At 31.9% G+C, this 25,155-nt stretch overlaps 1 protein-coding gene across 4 annotated transcripts in view; it reads left to right on the top strand.

The window, feature by feature from the left end:
- Positions 1-22,498, top strand: part of LOC134693038 (protein dispatched homolog 3-like) — a 33,943-nt gene extending 11,445 nt beyond the window's left edge. For all 4 annotated transcript variants that reach the window (XM_063553734.1, XM_063553736.1, XM_063553735.1 and 1 more), the window contains 14 exons: positions 1,193-1,353; positions 1,990-2,129; positions 2,645-2,823; positions 3,581-3,763; positions 4,467-4,642; positions 5,941-6,085; positions 7,749-8,030; positions 9,233-9,468; positions 10,630-10,789; positions 11,820-11,959; positions 14,890-15,030; positions 18,835-18,967; positions 19,674-19,840; positions 22,090-22,498. In XM_063553734.1, coding sequence (XP_063409804.1) covers positions 1,193-1,353; positions 1,990-2,129; positions 2,645-2,823; positions 3,581-3,763; positions 4,467-4,642; positions 5,941-6,085; positions 7,749-8,030; positions 9,233-9,468; positions 10,630-10,789; positions 11,820-11,959; positions 14,890-15,030; positions 18,835-18,967; positions 19,674-19,840; positions 22,090-22,461 — 2,615 coding nt within the window. In that variant the 3' untranslated portion in view covers positions 22,462-22,498. The remainder of the gene's footprint in view (positions 1-1,192; positions 1,354-1,989; positions 2,130-2,644; positions 2,824-3,580; positions 3,764-4,466; positions 4,643-5,940; positions 6,086-7,748; positions 8,031-9,232; positions 9,469-10,629; positions 10,790-11,819; positions 11,960-14,889; positions 15,031-18,834; positions 18,968-19,673; positions 19,841-22,089) is intronic.
- The last annotated feature ends 2,657 nt before the right edge of the window (positions 22,499-25,155 follow it).

Genomic DNA, 25,155 nt, shown 5'->3' with positions numbered 1-25,155 from the left:
TTTAGTATCAACATTTTCATTATACTATCAAAATTATATAAAGGCAGGACATATTTTTGTGTCAAAGTTTTAGCAGAAACCAGTTTTTAGGTTTCTGTCTATGCAGCAAAAATGTGTCGATGTTACATTGGTTTAAATGTCAAATTCAGATTGTCTGATTTGTATTAATTTCCCTATATACTACTACAGGGTATTTTAACGACTTTGATTACCCATGAGAGTCTTGCTTGTTGATTTTCCTATAAAAATAAATAGTTGTACATACGTCATCAATATTTTTCATTAAAAAGTCTTTTTATCACTTACTTAGGGGACTGCTTTTGATATAATGAAATGTATGATTTTTCATTTTATAAACATCTGGAAAAGTTCAGATGTCTCATTTGAAATTATCAGATAATTTTAAAATGTTTTTCAAACCTGAAAAAGGCTACATACATTTCATTTGGTAAATGTTAAATTTTTAAGCAGAGTAAATATTTTCTTTTTGGACAGAGGAATTATCAAACAATGAAATTTAGAAACCCCATGAAATGTTAAAATCACAAAATTTAGAAGCCTCATGAAAGGTTAAAATCACAAAAATTAGAAACCCCATGAAATGTTAATATCACAAAAAATATCAAAATGCTAGTTTAAATCATTGCGATTACAACCCTGTCACTTTTTTTAGCTCACCTGTCCTAAAAGGCCAAGTGAGCTTTTCTCATCACTTCAAATGGCTTCCCTTGTGAGTTGTGGGTCATCTGTCGTCTGTTGTTGTTAACTTTTACAAAAATCTTCTCCTCTGAGACTACTGGACCAAATTTAACCAAACTTGGCCACAATCATCATTGGGGTATCTAGTTTATTATAGATAGAGATAACTGTAAGCAGCAAGAATGTCCAGTGAAGTAAGATCTACAAACACATCACCAACACCAAAACATAATTTTGTCATGTGTCCTTTGTTTAATATGCTAGTTGATTATTTATCTTTAATTATTATTATAGATAGAGATGAACTGTAAACAGCAATAATGTTCAGCAAAGTTAGATCTACAAATAAGTTAACATGACCAAAATGGTCAGTTGACCTCTTAAGGAGTTATTGCCCTTTAAACAAACACTAAAAATCCACAAAAATGAGTACCCTATTGGCTATAACAAATCCATATTAAACTTTATATATACTTTAACTTTTTCTTTTTAGGTGTGGATGATGTGTTTGTATTTATCAACATATATCGCCAGGCCACCAATATGAAGACACCTGAGGCCAGAATCAAACATACACTAGTAACTGCAGGGAAAGCTACCTTCTTTACGTCATTTACAACAGCTGCTGCTTTTGCTGCAAACACTGCATCTTCTGTAAGTTTTCTTATTACAATGAAACTTGCCTGAATGAAGGCAACAGTAGTTTACTATGTTTAATTCTTTTAAATTCATTAAGATGAAATAAATCAAAGTTACAAAAAAACATTGAGGGAAATGCATGACATTTATAAGGCATCAGACCAGGTGTTTTGACCAAGATGCAGTCCTGCGATGCAAGTTTCACCACCACTATTTAGAATTGTATTGAATTAGACAGACTTAGGTACTGAAGTATATTTATTGCTTCTTCAGACTATTTTATTAACATCTTATGATTATTGGTTGATAGTGAATTTTACTTTAAATATCTTTCCTAACTATAAATTTAGGTAAACCATTTAAGCTATAAATAATGCTTGTTTTCGCTGAACATTATGATGGACAATTGCAATTACAATATACCAGAACTATATAATTTTCTGAAACAGTTTCAAAATCATAGAAAAAGACTTTTGTATCCTAAATTTGTTGTTTCAGAAACATGTGTGAATCAAAGGAAATGGTATTGTTAGACTTAAATACCAGTACATAATTTTTGAGGTGCCAGAAGGCCATACATTTGGTGTTTTGGGAATTAAATGTAACACATTTCATTATAGTTTGTTAACAGTCATGATTATATATTTTCAGATTCCAGCAGTGCACCAGTTTGGATTGTTTATGTCCCTGATTGTTTCCTGTTGTTGGGTAACAGTTCTGGTAGTTATGCCTCCAGCATTGTATATTTGGGGTGTTGGAATACAAAGATGGGAAGAACACATTCTCTCAAAGTATGTATTATCTTTTATTTGTTTATTTATGACCAAAAAAGTACATCTCTATCCAAAAGTAGAACATATTACAATACAATTGTGCATGTCTTTTTCTTATTTGATTAAAAAAACTAATATTGTTTTATACAATTTCATACAACATGTACAATTTAAATAGAATTGATCACTTGCAAGTATTACATACATTTTAAATTGGTTTGCTGTTATAAAAAGAATGCATATAACTTTAAAAGGCAGAAAAGGAAGAAAGATAAAAAGACAGCAACAATTACAAAATAGAACATCGAAAACTTAGGCTGATCAATACAAACCCCACCAAAAACTGTAAGTGAATTTTGGGTGTATCAGATCAGTAAATTTACTTTTTGATTTACTTATTTCCTGTTTATTCTTTTACTTAGTCACATGGTTTGAAATGCACCAATCAAATGATATGAAATCATAAGAAGTGTTCTGTTCCATGACAACATAAAGAATTTAATAAATTTAAAGTATGAATATTTTACTTTTAGAATTTGCACAAAATGTAAGTTCAAAGTTCGAAGCTTGCCGAATGACATTGTGGACTTTGTTGGTGGTAAATCAACTGGAGGGGAATTACAAGTAGGTCGTAACCTCCCGACAGCAGACGACGATGAAGAAGATGATGTACAGCTTCTTTCATTAGATGATCCCATGGAATATTATATTGGTAAATAAACTCATCATAGATACCAGGACTAAATTTAGTATAGACGCCAGACGCACGTTTCGTCTACAAAAGACTCATCAGTGACGCTTGAATCCAAAAACGTTTAAAAGGGCAAAATAAAGTACGAAGTTGAAGAGCATTGAGGACCAAAATTCCTAAACGTTTTGCCAAATACAGCTAATGTATCTTATAAAAAAGAAGATGTGGTATGATTGCCAATGAGACAACTGTCCACAAGAGACCAGAATGATACAGACATTAAAACAGTTAATAGTTGTCTTCAAATACAATATTATTATTATGATAAAAGCTGTTAGACTAACAAACAAGGAAGATCTATATAAATTTTTATCAAATCAGTTGATAATGAGATATGATAAACTAAATCTTTGAGAAGGTTATATACAATAAGAAGAGGTGGTACGATTGTCAATGAGACACTCTCCACCAGAGACCAAATGCCATAAAAATTAGCAACTTAAGTTTAAACAAATAAAAAAGAATTGCAGTGTTTTTGAATAAGTTTATTTAAGTGATCTACAAGTTACCTGAATCATATCATAAATTTATGTGCTCGTTACACAACATCATAGTTAAAACTATGTTGTGCTATTTTATTTGAAATAAGTTTTTTACATGTACATGTACAGCCAAACTTCCAAACCAAATCTGTGATTTGATTGAAGAATTATGTAAAGGCTTTAAGTCTTTCTGAAAATTGATAAAATAATTAAAAAACAACTCTTCGTATTTACAGAACGGTATGGAGCAGATGAGGATGATGAGGTCCTGTTGATACCAGACAATACTCCCAATCAACTAGGAGCACCACCAAACAATGCAAACCAGGTTAAAGAATCTTCATTGATACAGTTACTACAGATAGCTTTGTATCAATATGTGGCACTGCCTGTGATCAGGTTCAGACGAGTTTTCATTGGTTAGTACCATAGAGAGGGTAATATTTCAATAATTTGTTTCATAAATAAAATCAAGAAAATATTGCAGCTCCTGAATTTTAACTTTAGTATGATAAGAGTAAGGAACAAGAAAAACACAAATATAAAACCTTATAAGTAGGTTTGAAATGGAAAAAGCAAAATCTAATATCTGTAAAAATAAACCATTTAACAGTCAGTATCTATATGGGAAAAGGCCGATAGCACTTCAAAAGGATACAGGGTATCAAAGGTACAAGAAAAGAGTATACTTAAAGTTACCTATATATGAGCAGTTTAAACACACACAATTTGTGCATACATTCTGATTTAAATTTATGACAGAGAAAAGTGTTAACAATAGATTAGTACAAAAATGTACAAAAACATTCCAATCAAAGAAAAATGTTGTAAATAGAGTTACTATGGATTATGAAATACATATTATATTTATAACTAGACACCTAATGAAGAACCTTTTTTTATTTTATAGCTTTATAAAGTTGTCCGAGTTCATATGACAATAAGAAAAAAATGGAATAAAAAATCAACTGCAAAATGTTATAAAATTATATAGAGCTCAAAGCTAAACCCTTACGCAATTTCCTTTAAACAAACCTTTTAAATTACATATGTTATATTTATTAGGATTGTGAAATCATTAAAATACAATGATAATTTATTTTTTTAACTTTTGTTTTGTAGGATTCTCTGTACTAATCATGATTGCGTCCATAGTTTTAATCACACGACTTCACCCATCGACTAAACCACCACAGATATTCCGTGAAGATACGAACCTTCAAATGTTATTGGATCTGAAATCCAGTATGGGTGTAATTGACGAGATTTCTTGCTCTCAGTGCTCCGCCATCAATGATGTAAGTCTTATTAGGGACGACATCAAAAGATTGATGTAGGATAAAAAACTTAAATCAAATAGTTTGGGGGGGGGGGGGGGGGGCAACAGTGCTGCAAGTTTTGTGAATCCAAAATCGATTTTACATTTATCCATATAGGTAAATCAATTTTTCCCAAATTAAGTTAAGAGGGGGGGGGGGGGGGTCAGTGAAAAAACTATGTGAATTAAGTTTTTTATCCTTCATTGAACTTTTGATGTAAGTCTTATTACTAGGATTCATGAAATTATTATACTGCAATGCTTAAAATCTTTCCAACTGATATTTCCATCACACTTTTCTCAGATGCTTCTAAGGGGAATATCTTTAAATTTTTCAGCAGCTTGAAGGAACTTTTCAGATCTATTGAACACAAATATCTTTTTTGCTGGTTTTTTTTCCTTCTGAAGAATCAAGTAATAGCAGTTTTTTAAACAATTAACATGTTTAATAGTCGTTGAAATTGGTTTTAAATAGGAAATACAATTTGTATAGAGTGTCTGTAGTGGCTAATTTCTGAACTATTGTATGAATTACAGCTCATTTTTCTATAAGTACACTTCAATGTTACAGTTAATTAAGACTGAATTGCAATAACTATTATGTATCAAGACTGATTAAATCAAATAGATTATACTCTCAATTTAAAAGAAAAGGAGATGTGGTATGATTGACCATCACACAACTCTCCACAAAAGACCAAAATGACACAGAAGTTAACAAATACAGGTCACTGTATGGCCTTCAACAATGAGCAAAGCCCATACAGCATAGTCAGCCTCAATAATTTGCTGACAAATACGGAAAAGCTACTTTTATTAATTAAAAACCATTGACTTCTTGATCAACATACCTGTGAACATGAAAAACAATGAAACTAAAATTTATATAATCCATCACACTTCAGCAGTACTTTGAAAGCACTTAAGGGTTGCCTTGATTAAGATAGCGTCACAATGCCACCATCACATTTTAGCATAACCTGAACACAAATCAGTGTTAACCAATACATTTCAGTGTGAACATTTAGGCTCGACATACCATCACAATTGAAAGTCCTACAGTTTTTTTTATAAAGCCCAATTTAGAAATCTCAGTTAATTAACTTTGTTTCTTAAATGAAGATAAAAAGAGAGAACAGCTTCCTATCATTCTTTTTTCATTTTTTTTTTATTAGTAAACCAAATTCTGACCATTTCCTATATATTAACATAAATTTATTGTTTTTTTAAGAAAAAAATATATGTTTGTAATTTTCAAGAACATACATTTTATTGCAGGTTCACAAGCACAATACATATAATCCAACCACTAACAATGGACATTTACCTAATCCCAAAGATGATCATCAACATGTGGTGCCTACAACACTAAGACCAAACCATGTAAATCCTATGGCTACAACACCCAGACCAATGTCTTATAGTAAGTTCTGACCAGACATGCCTGATTGGCTATGGTACAGTATCAAGGTCACACCTAATTAGCTTAGTATAGGCTGAATTTATAAGATATCACATAGTACAATTTCAGGAGGGTGGTAAAGGGGGGTGCTTGCACGATAAAAGCGTGGAATAAGAGATAATTCCACGTTGAACATTAAATAAGCAGAACACATTGAACGAAACACCCGTCTTGCACGACTGAAAGTCAAATAAAAAAGTAAAAACATGTTGAACGAGAAATAAAAAACGGTGATCAAGTTGCACGAAAATAACCCTTTACTACCCTCTTTCAGGGGCTCAAATATTTAGTTTAGCATAGGCATAATTTATGGAATATAGCAAAAATATCAGAATCACAAATATTTTATTTTAGAAATAGCTTATTTTATAGGATATAGTACAGTACCTGTGCCACAAATACTTAGTTGAGAATTGACTTAAATTATTTATGGGATATGGTGCACTTCACAGACCTGTCAAAAACAATATATGATTTAAAAAAAAAAAGGAAAGCAACACTTTATATATTTCATATATCCAAGGTGTTTTCTGCATTTACCATCTTCAGGAATGCTAAAAGCCCAATATTTGAAAGCCATAATGCATTAGAAATAAAACAGTTGTATCCTTCATAAATCTGTTAATAGTTATCAAAAGTACCAGCATTACAATTTTATACGCCAGACGCGCGTTTCGTCTACATAAGACTCATCAGTGACGCTCATATCAAAATAGTTGAAAAGCCAAATAAATACAAAGTTGAAGAGCATTGAGGACCCAAAATTCCAAAAAGTTGTGCCAAATACGGCTAAGGTAATCTACTCCTGGGGTAAGAAAATCCTTAGTTTTTCGAAAAATTCTAAGTTTTGTAAACAGAAAATTTATAAAAATGACCATATAATTGATATTCATGCCAACACCGAAGTGCTGACTACTGGGCTGGTGATACCCTCGGGGACGAAACGTCCACCAGCAGTGGCATCGACCCAGTGGTGTAAATAGTTATCAAAAGTACCAGCATTACAATTTTATACGCCATTCTAAATTGTATAGAAGGGGTATACATCTTGAAACACAGTAATAACAATTATTCCATATTGATAAAATATTAGTAGGTTTTTCTATATGAATGGGATTTTGAATAAATAAGCATATTCACCTGCGGAAAAAGGATATTCACCGCGCAAAACGTCGCGTGCTTTAACGTGTATAATTTAAGTAAAAAAACGTTTGATGTACAATTGTTTTTTGGTAAATATTTTCCACTACATTCATTTCTCTCGGAATATGGAATAAAACATTTACTGTCTTTTGTATCGGTAAATATGTGGTTTTATTGACTTTTGAAAAACTGATATTAACTTCGGCCGTTGGCCTCAGTGAATATCAGTTTTTCAAAAGTCAATAAAACCACACATTTACCTCACCAAAAGACAGTAATTGTATAGTATTAATTTTCAAATACTGGTATCTCATAAGATTTCTGAAAGTTGGTTTTTTTCAAAACCTCCAGAATTTGACATGAGACCAAGCAATAAGTCAGTCTTAGCTGTTCGAAACATGTCTTGAAACACAGTAATATCAAGTATTAATTTTCAAATACTGTTATCTCATAAGATTCTGAAAGTTTTTTTTTTTTTCAGAACCTCCAAAATTTGACATGAGACCAAGCAATAAGTCAGTCTTAGCTGGTCGAAACATGTACTTTTATTGTTCTGTAAGAGGCTATCCAGCCCCTTCTCTAAGCTGGGAAAAAGATGGTCAAAGAATAACGAGAGGAGAAGTGAAACAAAGGCATGTATTATTGTACGAGGAAGGAATATTAAGGTTGGATGGTGTACAAAAGACAGACCAGGGGATATACACATGCATAGCATCTAACGAGAGAGGAGTAATAAGGGCATCAGCTAGTTTGACTGTTAATGGTATGGTTAGATTTAAATAAATAAAAGAAATAAGGATTATATTAGAATATTATTGAAAATAAAACTATATAGAAAAAGCAAAAGAAAAAATTATTTCCAAAAAGACTAAGGTTGTTTAGTGTATAGAAAAAGCAAAAGAAGAAAACTGAACTCTAAAAAGGTCAAGGATGTATAAGAATCAAAACAGTTGAAGAACAATATGAGCCAAAGGACTTTTAAAAATCAGTTAAGGTGGTACCCAACACTTGCACTAAAAAAAAATCATTTGGCTTGTTTAATTTTCATAAAACTTTAACAAAAATATAAAAATTTCAAAGATTTTAAACCAACTGTTTTGTCAGAAAAATTACACTGGTTATATATTGCAGTTTGACAAACACTAATTTTGATCATTGAGAATCATAATATTCCTTTTACAACACAACGTAATTAAAAGGTTTAGCTGACTTTACAGAGTTATCTCCCTGTAGTGTTGGGTACCACCTTAAATCCGTCTAAGATCAATGTATATATAAAAGACCAGTCTTATTGTCATCTAAAATTACAATGATTGTGTCAGCATGTGCATTTATTATTGCAATTTTTGAAGACTGAAAAAAATTGTGAGATTAGTTATTGCACTTTAAAATTGTGAGATTAATTATTGCACTTTAAAATTGTGAGATTAATTATTGCACTTTAAAAGTGTGAGATTAATTATTGCACTTTAAAAGTGTGAGATTAATTATTGCACTTTTCAGGAAAAGCTTCATGCATATGAATGTGTCAGAATATGAGTTCTTATATCGATAATCACCCAGGTGCATTAGGCCATGGAAAAATAATTGATGGTTTCCCCTAACCTGACTGGGTCATTTTTTTAACGCCGGGTCATTTAAATTACTGTAAAAAAGTTTTTTAATAAAAAATTTAGAAAATGATATATTTTTTTTGGCAAAGACAACTAAAAGTGTTGGAAGTATGCAAGATTATAGAAACAAAACATATAGATATAAAATATGCATGGTAACAAAAATAAAAAACAAAAAAAAGCCTGCCTGCCGGGTCTATAAAATTTTCCCATGTATGAGGAAACCAACAATTAATTTTCCATGGCCTTATTCACATTAATGAAAACCTTGCAATATTTTTTGAATTTACAGCACTCAACACTAATTATACCATCTAAATGAAAAGTTACATTGTATATTTCTTGTTTTCAGGTTCATCAACACCAATGATATTTCCATCAACAAAACAGCCTATACCTATAGCTAAAACTTCAGTAGCTACGCCTAAGTCAGTACCAGAGAATTTTGACATGTGTAAGAAAGCTGATTGTACCAAGACAAAAGACAGACCCATGTTAGAGACTGGTGCTACAGTTTATGTAGTGTTTGGTATATCTGGCTTAGATCAAAGTGGTATAGAACCTGGGCATGTCATGCAGAAAGATAAGGTAGTCTTTTAAAACCAAAAAATGAAAAGGGGAGATAACTAAAAATATTTATTATGTAAGGTCATTTCTGATGATATTCTATCAATAACAAGGATTTGTTAAATGAATGAGTAAATACACATGTTGTGTGATAAGTTGTGTGTACCTTTACAAAAAATACTGTGGACCAGCTTTCTTAAGCTGATACTTTTTTCACACCTAGCCTGATCAATCAGACTTGGTGAAGATTTGATATTTTGGATTTCTGACCTTGTTGTATTCGATATATTCAATATGAGAAAAGATCCTTGTTTGACTCATACATGATATTTGCATGTATATTGTTTCATTCGTGTTATTGTTCGACTTGAAAAAAGTTGCAGAAATTTAATATAAAAATAAGAACATGTAGTTTGAATGCCATTGAGACAACCAAACACCAGAGACCATTTAAAGGTTAGTATAGTTTACTGTATGACTTTAAACAATGAGCTAAGTCCATACTCATAGACCATAGCAAGCTATAAAAGGCCAAAAATTGAAAAATGTAAACCAATTAAGGTGGTACTTAACACTACAGGGAGATAACTCTGTAAAATCAGATAAACGTTTTAATAACATTGTGTTGTTAAGGGAGTATTAAGCTTCTCATTTATCAAAATTAGTGCTTGTCAAAATGCTATATAACCAGTGTAAATTTTCTCATAAATTGGTTGGTTCAAATGTTTTAAAATTTGTATATTTTTGTCAAAGGGTCAAAGTAAATATTTTGTCAAATTTTTATGAAAATTAAACAAGCCAAATACATTTTAGTTAAGGTGTTAGGTACCACCTTAAACATGTAAACTAATGACCTGATTTTGGTACAATCCATTACCAAAAAACAGAAAAGATATTCACCAACAGAAGACAACCACTGAATTACAGGTTCCTTACTTGGGGCAAACGTCAAACAGGATGTAGCGATTAATCTAATATGCTGTGCCAAATGTTTGAATATTATTTAATGGTCATCTCATATTGATGATATTATATTGATGCAGAAATTAAAAAATGTATTTTCTATACTTTTTGGGTAATTGATTTATTAGGTATTTAAGATGTGAATATTGAGGGTACTTTTGGTATTTGATATCTTGAATTTAACATATGGTTACAAAATATATGTTATTTTATTTTCAGGGAAAGGTTATATTTGATACGAATTTTAAGAAGAATTTCAACTTTTCAAGAAGTTACCAGAAAGGGATCTCAACACTTTGTAATATTTGTAAACAAGTGTCATCCATGCCAAATCTAGTGAGAAATGGTAGTGCTCAGTGCTTCCCAGATTATATTGCAAGTTAGTATCAGTCTTAATAAGTATTTTACTACTGTGGATTCATTTATTTTTGTGGGTACCAATTTTCATGGATTACAAAAAACTTGCATGTTCATGGATATTTAATTTCGTGGTTTTGCCTAAGTCTGCATATAAGCCTATAGAAAATATGTTAATCGTTGAACATTTAATTCAACTGTACCAACGAAAGCCACGAAAATTGGTATCCAACGAATAATAATGAATCCACAGTATAAGAATAAGAACATGTGATGGAATAGCCACTGAGACAACTCTGCAACACAGACCATGTGATGTAGGAGTTTGCAACTTAAGGTTGCCATACAGACTTGGATAAAGAGTGAAAACCATACAATATAGTGAGCTTTAAAAGCATAATACAATAAATCAAAAACAACTTAAACAACAAACCATCAGCCTGAACAATGCTAAAACAATAAATGAAAAAGCATATCGCAAGCATGAACAAAAGACAACCAAATAATTACAAGCTCCTGACACATAAATAATATGGTGGTTTTAACATGATTGTGAATGCCAAACCCGCTGCTAACCACAGTGTTGCAAGAGCAAGACATTTACATATAAACAAACTGTAAAAATCTGTTGTTATTTATTCATATACAAAAAGCTTTTTGTGCATATATATAGAATTTAAATAATAATATAAAGACTACTGTCAATTCAGAAATTTTTGCAATGTTTTTATTATTGTGAAAAATGTGACAGGGTTATTATCTCAATAATTTAAACCTGCATTTTGAAATTTTTGATATGAATTAAACAGGATTTTTCTCAATATTGCAAAAATTAAAATTGCATTTTGGTCTAAAATGACAAAAATTGCAATAATAAAGTACACAATAATATCAGAATTTACAGTACTTGTTTGTTTATGTTGGAATTAAGATACAGACAAATTTTACATATCTACTATTAAGAATTGGTGTATTTCAGAAACATAAAATATAGAAAACATAAAACATAAAACATAAAACATAGAAAACCTAAAAAGAATTTTATTTTTCAGTGCAATATATACTGAATCGTATCCCAGCATGCCATGATTTACCCAAGCCTGTAACAGTGTATGGTAGACAAGCACAAGCTCATGTTGTGGGTGGATTTCAGAACAATTCTTTACAGTGGTGGGCATTTGCATTTGAATCTGTAAGTATTATCAGTAATGAAAATTGTGTTAGTCAGTTTTAATTAATGGAATTATCCAGAGAGGAGGAAGGTAGGACCTTTATTGGGACTCTGGGATCGGGTGTTTTTTAAGCTCAGGATTTCAGGATTGGCCTTTTTTGGCTCTGGAAATTATTTTTTCCAATTTCGGAATGTCAGGATTTGAATATCTTTAAATTAGGGACATCAGGATTTCATGTGTTTAAGTCAGGGATTTTGGAATCAGGACCCCTCTTACCCCCCTCAGAGAGAACATAATGTCAAGTGGAAAACTGAAAATTCAAGTCAGTTAAGATTGAAGTCGAATACACCTGCCATGTGTAGGATTTAAACTCGCAACCTCTTAGCCTACTCTGCCACCAAAGCCAGGTTCCAATTGAAAACAGATTTGAGATCTATAAAGAGAAACAATATGAAGTCACAACTTTAGACCTTGATTCTGTTGAAAACATGCCTTACTATAGTTCATCTAATGACCTTAATTCAAAAATTAGCAAAAGCCTTAGCTTATAGTAAGCTATAAAGGCTATGGGATGATAAAATGTTAAACAATTCGAAGAGAACACCAATGGCCTGATTTATTCAAATACTTTAACGGTAGATAACCATAACAACCCTAAGATCAAAGGCTCAGGGCTTGACCAAGCACATAAAGTACCACAAACATATACAGTCTGCCAAAAGTTAAGCACCACTGAAATATAATTGGCAATATTTTTTTAACTATTTAGAAAAAAATATTTATGTTTGGTGTTATGAATTACCTTTAACAACACTAAGAAAAATCATTACGACCAAAACGATTGAACTCCGATAAAGTAGTCAAGCAACTTTTTATTAAAGGTCATCTGTGCGTTAACAAATACACTGTTTCCCCAGGTGGTCGTATTAGTGTTCGTACATTGGTCTGTCGACTGCATAGAGGCAACCTAAGAGCCAGTCGTGATGTATAGAGACCTGTAATTACAGGCACGCTTTTACCGCCAGGTTTCAATGGGAAAATGACGTTCTATGCTTGAAAATAGGAAGCTGACAAAACACTCATTGGTCAGATGGGAATCAGTATCTTTTACTGTCAGTAGACCCCATAATACGAATTTCGCTTGAAAACAAAACGGCCTATGACCAAGACAATGTTTGCACAAGGACTGCATTCAGTGTTGGTGTTGTTCCAGTACGGGGTTGCTTCTTATACCGTTATAAGCTGGGTATGCATATTCTGATGGGTAACATAAACGGACAGACATACAGAGATTTGATGCCTTAAAACATTGTAGTCCCTTGTTTTAATAATCCCTCACTTGCGTCAACATTGTCAAGACCCTTTTACATGGATGACAACGCTAGACCACACAGGGCACGGATTTTAACCGAGTCCAAAGAGCAACAAGCCATTTACACTATGTTTTGACCTTGCATGTCTCAATACATGAACCTTATCAAACATGTCTGAGGTACCATTGGTGGAAATCTCAGTCGCAGAGATCCACCTTCACAATATTTTGTGGATTTTAAAGTGGCATTTGTTGTTTAATGCAACAGATTCCTTAACTAAAGTTTTGAGGGCTTGTACTGAGAATGATACGATGTGTTTTTGAAACTGTACCAGAAGAGATGTTGTTACACATGCTATTGACTCAAATATTGACATTAAATTTGCCAAACAAACCAAAGATTATGTGTTGAAAATTTTTATTGATATTGGGTAAACAATTGTTGTAAAAAAATAAAATCACAGTGAAACTTAAATTCTGTTTCTGAATTGTGTAATTTACACTACTTCTATGAACGAAAAACCTATATGCATAGAACCTTTATAAGTGACCAAAATTATATTTGCGGTTTGTTTATGGTATACAAAAGCAAAATTGCTATATGATTGTTTCCTTTTTATCGAGGAATCCTTGATTTTTTATATTTGAAAAAAAATCGATGCAATAAAAGTAGGTGGTGTCTAACTTTTTGCAGACAGTATTAGTTAAGCAGCTTACAACAAAAATCTTGCAAATGGTGATACAAGCATGAAACTTTGTCAGAACATGCCTTTAGGTGTATGTAATCATATTAGGGGGGTAGCCACGAAATAAAATCATCCGATCATGGCGGCCATCTTGGATTTTCAAAAATGCGTCTTCACAGGAAAAAGACATCATATTTATAGAGCGTTTTGCTTGTATTGTATCCAAAATTTAACAAAATGTAGTAAATCATTGTTATACAAGATAAAGTATCACTTTCGGTCAAAAATCAGTCGATAACCCACTCCTGATTTTTTTAATATTCCGAATATGACTGTTTTATAACCCGAATAATGTCAGTCGTTATATTCCACAAATCTTCGACTAATCTTCGTTTGCTACATTAGGTTCGATAGGTTATATGCCAATAGAGGGCGCAATTTTATCTATATAATCTTTTTGAGAGTGTGTGTTCACTTTGTTATAAGACGTGGCTCTGTACTTGTCTATCCTCCGTTCATATTTTTAGGTACGAAGTTTTATTTGCAATTCTGATCGGATATTGATTTGAAGGCAGACAGTATTATGTATAAAAAGCTTCAAGTAACTTTCTAAGCATATCGAAAAGTGCTGTAAGAAATACACTTTTAATGTTGTAATTCTAAGACAGGTGTTTAAAACAGGGGGTCAAATAAGTGGTGGTGTGAGGTCTTCGACCTTCCACTATTGCAATCAGACTTTTGTTTTGTTACTAGCTATGCCTGACGGTTTGATTTAAAAGAAAATAAAAAATGAACTTTGCCAACCTATTTAACTAAAATTTCCAAACGATCTCAAAATTTATTTTCATATTTGTTATTCATGACAGTGATGTTCAATTTGTTCAACTGCTTGCTTTATACTGAAAATTTCCAACAAGTAAATTGGTAGTAAATATAATATTATATTTTTCAGACAACATCAAAAGATCAATCTTACTTTGAAGCCTACAAGGAGTACTTGCAATGGGAAGAACTGATGAAGAAAATCAAACAGGACTATGAGAGTACTCCTTTTGTACAGAATGTTTTCCAGACATCACAATTCTGGCCTCAGGTTGGTAACTTATTTTAACCAATCTCTTTGAAATGTATGAAAATAATACTTTATACATTTGGTGCATCAGTAGTGATTTTCTGGATTTTTGTTCACTAAAACATGAAAATTTTTGAAAGTAATTTAATCTAAAAAGAATAATTAAATTCCTCCAAGGTCAGCTTTGCCTGAGGAAGTTGAAATTTGATTTTGTAATTATTCTGTATATCAATTTTTCAAGTCTGTTTTGATTTTCACACAGAAAGCTTTTTAGCTCACCTGGCCCAAAGGGCCAAGTGAGCTTTTCCATTCACTTGGCGTCCGTCGTCTGTCGTCCATCGTCATTAACTTTTACAAAAATCTTCCCCTCTGAAACTACCAAGCCAAATTTTACCAAACTTGGCCACAATCATCATTGGGGTATCTAGTTTAAAAAATGTGTCCGGTGACCCATCCAACCAACCAAGATGGCCACCATGGCTAAAAATAGAACATTGGGGTAAAATGCAGTTTTTGGCTTATAACTCAAAAAACCAAAGCATTTAGAGCAAATCTGACAGGATATCATTGTTTATCATGTTAAGATCTATTTGCCCTTAAATTTTCAGATGAATCCGATAACCCGTTATTGGGTTCCTGCCCCTAACTTGGTAATTTTAAGGAAATTTTGCTGTTTTTGGTTACTACCTTGAATACTATTATAGATAGAGATAACCTGTTAACAGCAATAATGTTCAGAAAAGTAAGATTTACAAATAAGTCAACATGACTGAAATGGTCAATTGACCCCCTAAGGAGTTATTGTCCTTTATAGTCAATTTTTAGCTCACCTGGCCCAAAGGGCCAAGTGAGCTTTTCTCATCACTTGGCGTCCGGCGTCCGGCGTCCGGCGTCGTCCGTCGTCGTCGTCCTGCGTTAACTTTTACAAAAATCTTCTCCTCTGAAACTACTAGGCCAAATTTAACCAAACTTGGCCACAATCATCATTGGGGTATCTAGTTTAAAAATTGTGTCCGGTGACCCCGCCAACTAACCAAGATGGCCGCCATGGCTATAAATAGAACATAGGGGTAAAATGCAGTTTTTGGCTCACAACTCAAAAACCAAAGCATTTAGGGCAAATCTGACATGGGGTAATATTGTTAATCAGGTTAAGATCTATCTGCCCTGAAATTTTCAGATGAATCTGACATTCCGTTGTTAGGTTGCTGCCCCTGAATTGGTATTTTTAAGGAAATTTTGTTGTTTTTGGTTATTATCTTGAATATTATTTAACATAGAGATAAACTGTAAAAAGCAATAATGTTCAGCAAAGTAAGATCTACAAATAAGTCAACATGACCAAAATGATCAGTTGACCACTTTAGGAGTTATTGCCCTTTATAGTCAATTTTTAACCATTTTTCGTAAATCTTAGTAATCTTTTAGAAAAATCTTCTCCTCTGAAACTGCTGGGCCAAATTATTTTATAAAAATTGTGTCCGGTGACCCCGCCCACTAACCAAGATGACCGCCATGGCTATAAATAGAACATAGGGGTAAAATGCAGTTTTTGGCTTATAACTCAAAAACCAAAGCATTTAGAGCAAATCTGACATGGGTAAAATTGTTAATCAGGTGAAGATCTATCTGCCCTGAAATTTTCAGATGAATTGGACAACCTGTTTTTGAGTTGCGGCCCCTGAATTGGTAATTTTAAGGAAATTTTGCTGTTTTTGGTTATTATATTGAATATTATTATAGATATAGGTAAACTGTTAACAGCAATAATGTTCAGCAAGGTCAGATTTACAAATAAGTCAACATGACCAAAATGGTCAGTTGACCTCTTTAGGAGTTATTGCCCTTTAAAGTCAATTTTTAACCATTTTTCGTAAATTTTATAGATCTTTTACTAAAATCTTCTTCTCTGAAACTGCTGTGCCAAATTGATCCAAATTTGGCCACAATCATCTTTGTGGTTTCTTGTTTAAAAAATGTGTCCGGTGACCTGGCCATCAAACCAAGATGGCCGCCACGGCTAAAAATAGAACATAGGGGTAAAATGCAGTTTTTGGCTTATAACTCAAAAACCAAATAATTTAGAGAAAATCTGACATGAAGTAAAATTGTTAATCAGGTCAAGATCTATCTACCCTGAAATTTTCAGATGAATTGGACAACCTGTTTTGGGGTTGCGGCCCCTGAATTGGTAATTTTAAGGAAATTTTGCTGTTTTTGGTTATTATATTGAATATTATTATAGATATAGGTAAACTGTAAACAGCAATAATGTTCAGCAAAGTAAGATCTACAAATAAGTCAACATGAACGAAATGGTCAATTGACCCCTGTAGGAGTTATTGACCTTTGTAGTCAATTTTCAATCTGCTTCCTTTGTTTAATATTCACATAGACCAAGGTGAGCGACACAGGCTCTTTAGAGCCTCTAGTTAACAATTTTCATAAAATTTGTAAATCTTTACTAACATTTTCCACTGAAACTACTGGGCCAAGTTCATTATAGATAGAGATAATTGTAAGCAGCAAGAATGTTCAGTAAAGTAAGATGTACAAACACATCACCATCACCAAAACACAATTTAGTCATGAATCTCTCTGCTTCTTTTGTTTAATATTCACATATACCAAGGTGAGCGACACAGGCTCTTTAGAGCCTCTAGTTTAAAGTTGTAAGTTGTTCATACCTGTTATCCTTTGAAACTGAAAATGCAAGTCCCTACATTCAAGAAGAAAATTTCAGGTCATAACACATACTAGCTATTTTCGTGGTCAGTTTTAAGATTTATTTTTATTCACTATCGCATGAACATGTACCACTGAGTGTCCTACTTGTTCAAATAGATTTAATCATGTTTTAACATCAAGTTGCAACATTGCTTAAGTCTAAAAAAAGAAGATGTGGTATGATTGCCAATGAGACAACTATCCACAAAAGACCAAAATGACACAAACAGTAACAACTATAGGTCACTGTACAGCCTTCAAAAATGAGCAAAGCCCATACCACATAATCAGCTATAAAAGGCCCCGATAAGACAATGTAAAACAATTTAAACGAGAAAACTAACGGCCTTATGAACGAAAAACAAATATGTAACACATACACAAACGACAACCACTGAATTGTCTGTCCTCTCTACTTACATTTAAAAAACAATAGAGAATTCTGAGAAATTCATTACTTAGTTGACTAGATGAGAATACAGATTGCTATTCTGAAGGTCTTTGGAAGTATTCTTTAGATTAGTTTTTGTTTTCTGATTATTTTCTGGTATTTTGGATTATTTCTGTTTTCCAGATTAGTTTTATCTTCCCTTATTAGTTCTAGTTTCTGGATTAAATTCAGATTAGTTTCTGGTTCCTGGATAATATTATAGTTTCTTTATCAGTTTTATAATTTCCAGATTAGTTTCAGGTTTTTGTATCAGTTTCTTATTTCTGGGTTAATTTCTAGATTTCATATTACATGTATTAATTTCTTGTTTCCTGGATAAGATTATAATTTCTGGATCAGTTTTATAATTTACAGATTAGTCACATGTTTTATTATAAGTTTCTTATTTCTGGGTTAATTTCTTGTTTTTAGGTTAGTTTCTGGTTTCCTCATTGGCTCATCCAGTTTGTGATGATTATTTTTATAAAAAAATTAAGTCACAGAAAAGTAATTTATACATTTTCCTGCCAAAAACTGTTTCACAAAATTGAACCTGTCAACAAAATGCCTAAGATAACATACAGAAAATAAAAAGTACCTCTTGTCTTGTTTCTGCTTCATTTTATTACAAGGAAGTGACACATTTCTAACTTACTATTTTATTGTAGGTGATGATGGAAGTTGTAGCAGTTAACAGCGCCATCTATAGTTTGGTCTTCTCCATGGTGATATGTTTAGTAGCAGTAGCCATCTTTACAAGTCATGTGACTTTATTACTTATTGTATTCATAACCATATTAGGTAAATGTGCTGTTATACAGTAGACTTATTGATTTGAGATGCATCTTAATTTCATGACTTTGTTTTTTATTATTTTTTTATAAAAACGTGGGAGGCATATACCTTTTTTGATTAAAAATTTGAATATTATTACTCTCATATAGCAAATCCAAAATAAAAATCAGTTGGCAATGAACGAAGTTGTCTCATTAGCAATTAAACCTCATCTTATTTAAAAAATATACTTAAATAAATCGCAACTAAATGTTACGAATCTTATACATAATGCTTATTTACTCAAAAGACATATCAAGTTTGATTATTGGTGGCAACATTTTAATTTATAGTTACTCCACTTTACAAATTGAAGATATATTTTACCTAGCTGGTTGGGAGATGGGCGGAGTAGAGATCTTTACATTATTATTTTGTATTACAGAAATGATTTGCCTGGTAGCTGGTATATTTTACCTGGCTGGTTGGGATATGGGGGGGGGGGGGGGGGGGGGGGGTAGAGATCTTTACATTATTATTTTGTATTACAGAAATGATTTGCCTGGTAGCTGGTATATTTTACCTGGCTGGTTGGGAGATGGGCGGAGTAGAGATCTTTACATTATTATTTAGTATTACAGAAATGATTTGCCTGGTAGCTGGTATATTTTACCTGGCTGGTTGGGAGATGGGCGGAGTAGAGATCTTTACATTATTTTATTTTGTATTACAGAAATGATTTGCCTGGTAGCTGGTATATTTTACTTAGCTGGTTGGGAGATGGGCGGAGTAGAAGCTATATCCCTGTCTATACTGGTAGGCTCGTCGGTAGACTATTGTGTTCATTTAGTGGAAGGTTTCCTGCTGGCTGGGAAAGCAATTCCAGAAAATTTGAAAAATGTAAGTCTTAATTTGACTCTTTTTTTAGCTCACCTGGCCGAAGTGCCAAGATAGCTTTTCCCATCACTTTGTGTCCGGCGGTCAGCGTCCATCGTTAAATTTTACAAAAATCTTCTCCTCTGAAACTACTGAGCCAAATTAATCCAACCAACAAAGATGGCCGCCATGGCTCAAAATAGAACATAGTGGTTAAATACAGTTTTTGGCTTATAACTCAAAAACCAAAGTATTTAGACCAAATCTGTCACGGAATAAAATTGTTTATCAGGTCACGATCTATCTGCCCTGAAATTTTCAGATGAATCAGACAACCTGTTGTTGGTTTGCTGCCCCGAAATTTGTATTTTTAAAGAAATTTTACTGCTTTTGGCTATTATATTGAATATTTTTATAGATAGAGATAAACTGTAAACAGCAATTATGTTCAGCAAAGTAAGATTTACAAATTAGTCAACATGACAGAAATGGTCAATTGACCCCTTTATGAGTTATTGCCCTTTATAGTCAATTTTTAACAATTTTTCGTAAATCTTAGTAATCTTTTACAAAAAATTCTCCTCTGAAACTACTGGGCCAAATTAATCAAAACATGGCCACAATATTTGGGGTATCTAGTTTAAAAAATGTGTGGCGTGACCCACCAAATCAACCAAGTTGGCCGCCATGGCTAAAAATAAAACATAGGGGTAAAATTCCGTTTTTGGCTTAAAACATAAAACCAAAGCATTTAGAGCAAATCTGACATGGGGTAAATTGTTTATCAGGTCAAGATTTATCTGCTCTGAAATTTTCAGATGAATTGGACAACCCCTTGTTGGGTTGCTGACCCTGAATTGTTAGTTTTAAAGTCGTAAAATATGAGTAACCGGTGAAAAATAATGTTCTTCTAATTCTTGAATTAATACATACAAACATCATAAACTTAGTCTTCTGTGCACAAATTTATCATTTTTTTAATGTAAATTTCGTATAATCGTCAATTTTTTTTCTCAATCGGTCAGTGTTGTTGTGAAAATATGGCAGGTAATTAAAGTTTGTGTTTTAAGCCAAAGTTTAACGATTGTCACCTGTTTGTCAACAATTGACAAAAAATCAACAAAAAGCATGGAAATTGAGCATGTGTTTAACATATAAATTCAGATAATAGTTTATTTTAAGGACATCCATGCGTATTGTGATCACCGGATTTTTACGAGATGGGTCACACTGAGGTCACTTTTCATAGGGAAAATATGTCAGGGGAATTGCTTTGGAAGGAGGCAATTAAAATAAAGTGAACTTCCTCTAAATATGAATAAACTAAAGAATTTTCTTCAAAAAAAAGTATATGTACATAAGATTTATTATGAAAACTATCTATTGAGTTATAAAAAAACATATGCATCATTTTTTTTTATTTGAGGTTTCTTATGACTTTAAGAAAATTTTGCTGTTTTTGGTTATTATCTTAAATATATTTATAGATAGAGATAAACTGTAAACAGCAATAATGTTCAGCAAAGTAATATTTACAAATAAGTCAACATGACTGAAATGGTCAATTGACCCCCTAAGGAGTTATTGTCCTTTATAGTAAATTTTTAACAATTTTCATAAAATTTGTAAATTTTTACTTACATTTTCCACTGAAACTACTGGGCCAAGTTCATTATAGATAGAGATAATTTTAAGCAGCAAGAATGTTCAGTAAAGTAAGATGTACAAACACATCACCATCACCAAAACACAATTTTGTCATGAATCCATCCTCTTCCTTTGTTTAATATTCACAAAGACCAAGGTGAGCGACACAGGCTCTTTAGAGCCTCTAGTTTTGGTTTTAAATGCTTGAATAAGAAATCTATATAAAATATAGTTATCTTTCATTTTGACTACCACTTGTCTATGTAATGTTCTATGGATAATTTCTTGTCTGGGTAAATTATCCTCTTTCTTTCTTGAGCTTTGATTATATGGTAACAGGTTGTCTCTCAGCATCTTAAATCTCTTAATGAAAGAGTTAACATTTTTTTAAATTCTTCATATTTTGAATTTGTTTTAATCATCTTTGAGAAAGCAATTTAATTTATAGCTGACTTTGCAGTGTGGGTTTTACCCACTGTTTTAGGCACCATGGTGACCTATAGCTGTTAATTTATATGTCATTTGATCTCTTGTGGAGATATGTCTCATTGGCAATCATTCCACATCTTCTTAGTCATCCTTTAAGTTGTATATTTTGCATTATGATCATCTTTTTCTTTATCCAGGATCATGCTGGTTCTAGACAGTGGAGAACAAAAGCTGCCATCAGCCATATTGGAGTATCCATTTTCAGCAGTGCCATGACAACCATAATTGCTGCAATACCTTTAACCCAGACAACCATATTGCCGTTTTCCAAATTTGGACAAATTCTTGCCATAAATTCATCTGTTTCCATTGTTTACTGCCTGACTATTTGTGCCGCATTTTTAGCATTTATGGGACCGAGTAAATTTGTATGTAAATGGAAATCAACATTGAAAATGACAATTGGTACTTGTGTAGTAATAGGATTATCTGCCCTTGGATTGTTTATTATCAGCAAATGCGGTATTTTTATACCAGGACCAAATGGTGGTGCTTTGTTTCCTGAATAATATTTTACTATGGATATGGCATGCATGTGATAACTTTTTTTAGATATAGGAAGAAGTCCATATAGCCAAATTTAAACATGTAAGTGTGAGATTTTTCCTATTTAAGCTGAACTTATTGAGAATTTTAAATTCTTGACCGAGAATTGCACCTTTACGTGTTATCGCAGAAATTTTATGATACGCTGGCAAATAGTGATGTCATCAAGTAGGAGTTATCACTAGCTTACCTCGTAATTTTTAGGGTAATAGATTGTGATAATTGATTATTGGTTTACAAATATTTTTAATTTTAAACAAATGATAACGGTTATATTTTATAGAAGTAGATCAGTTTTAATACATTCCAACAAGTATGAAATGGACTTTTTTTTAATTTAAAAAAACTTTCTTATTCCAGTTTTCTAATTTAAGATTTGATCAGTTACAATATTTTTATCAAATTTAATTTTTAAATAAATAATCACAATTATTATTTATTTGTATATAGCTTATTTCTTGCAAATTGAGAATAGGAAAAAATCATAAAATGATAAATTTTTTCCCTTTTTAAAAAATTAATGTTTCAAAATTATAGACCTTTTTATTCACATAATATTATACTAAAATTGTATAATTTTAAAGAAGAGGGAGACAAGGTAGAGCGACTTAGGAATGAAAGACACTTTTTATTTTACTTTTGCTATGCATTACATTTTATATGGGTATTTACTTTACCTCTTTTTAAAGAAATTTTATTTGTATCCATCATGTCTTATTTAAAATGCCTTTAAATGTTCCTGGAAAATTATTTGATAATTTAGATAATTACAAACCAACACATGCGAGGGTTATTGTGTGGTAGGGTGAAATTTGTGTGAGTGTAAAAAATACCTTGAATTCTTGAGTCTGATCTCTAATGTGTGAGAGTATGCATTATCACTATTTTGTGCATTTTTCCTTTGATCTTTTTTGTGATAATTTTCATATCATGCTTCTCGCTTGAGATGAAAAAATTATCGCTAGAAACTAAGGATTTCTAGTCCACTTCTCAGCTACTTAATTTCACGATTTTCTAATTTACTTGATGTAGTTTGATAAGTAAAGATCCAAGTTAAACATATTGGCGACGATTTATATTCGCGTTATTTTTCTACTTGCGAATGTCACGAAAATAAATCGCTTGCGAAAATAAGTTAGTTTATAGTAAGTCAACTATATTTTTTATCTCCGTAAGACCTAGCTCTATCCTTCAAAAAGAAAATAGTAAGAGCTTATTTCTTTATGTTTGTAGAGTAAGACATTGGTTTGCTTCCTTGCTTTTGTATAAATGTTTGCTCAAGCATTGTAATTAAGATTGACATAAAATAAGTGTAATTAAACCTGTTTACAATGTACTTAAATTTAATTAGGTTTTATACTAGAAGCTAGGAAGACTTAATTGTAAAGGCAAATTTGAACCTATATACTGTAAACCAACTTATTTTTGCAAGCTCTTCAATTTCGCGACTTTCGCAAGTAGAAAAATAATGCGAATTTAAATCGTCGTGACTATTTATCACTTGGATCTTTTCTTATTTAACCACCTCAAGTAAATTAGAAAATCGCGAAATTTAATAACTGTGAAGTTGCCTAGATAGGACCAAACATGAAATTAAGTATCCGCGAAAATAAGTTGGTTTACAGTATACAATATACTTGAATTTGATTAGATGTTATCCTAGAAGCTAGGAAGACCAAGTTTGTACATCATTTACATGAAAACAGGTTTAACTCCACCTGCCTATATTGTTTTCACATGTCAATCTTAGTGCAAAGCAAATAAGCCAAGCAAAGTCTTACTCTACAAGCGTTATGAAATTAGCTCTTAAAGTTTATTCTCTGTTTTTAAACACAGAATACAATAGAATATATTTTAATATGTTTAAGTGTGTTTTTTAAGTGCAAGTCTAACACTGTTAGAAGGACCAAAGATTAACATAATGCTATGTCAAGTGTTCATAATATATTTTTATTTATAGTATATGGATTTTAATGTGTCTGACATATATGTATCTTATCATGTTTTAGTTTTTTAATCTGAATCTTTGAATACAGGTGAATTTTACTAGCATTTACATGTACCCTTCGAGAGCACCTGAGATCACCCCTAGTTTTTGGTGGGGTTCGTGTTAATAATTCTTATGTTTTATTATGTTGTGTCATGTGTGCTATTGTTTGTCTATTTGTCTTTTTCATTTTTAGCCATGGCGTTGTCAGTTTGTTTTAGATTTATGAGTTTGACTGTCCCTTTAGTATCTTTCGTCCCTCTTTTAAATTTTGCAATGTTGATCCTATGGCATAAAATGAGGCAGGTGTTACCTGTAAAAGATCATCAAATTGAAGAGGAAATTTTATTGAGTTCTGAGTGGTACTATAAAAACTAAATAATTAAGTTATAGATCTGTCAAGTGGAAACCAGCCTTTCATAACAATTTATTTTACATATATTTAGAAAAGATGCTTAATTGTATATATATACGATCGGAAAAAAGTCCCATAGTTGTAGTAAATGTTTTTTTTTTTCTTCACATGAGCATAATCAAAACATGCTTCTTTAAAAGCAAATGCTTGTTTGTAGCTATGCATCATGGCAGATATTTTGTGCTAGTTTTCTTTTTATAATATCATTTTCTAATTTATAATTGTTATTATTTCTTAGAATAATTTTATTTTGAT

This window comes from Mytilus trossulus, chromosome 12 (genome assembly GCF_036588685.1).
Source record: "Mytilus trossulus isolate FHL-02 chromosome 12, PNRI_Mtr1.1.1.hap1, whole genome shotgun sequence".
Taxonomy (NCBI): domain Eukaryota; kingdom Metazoa; phylum Mollusca; class Bivalvia; order Mytilida; family Mytilidae; genus Mytilus; species Mytilus trossulus.
This window is presented reverse-complemented; position numbering and strand designations above follow the sequence as displayed.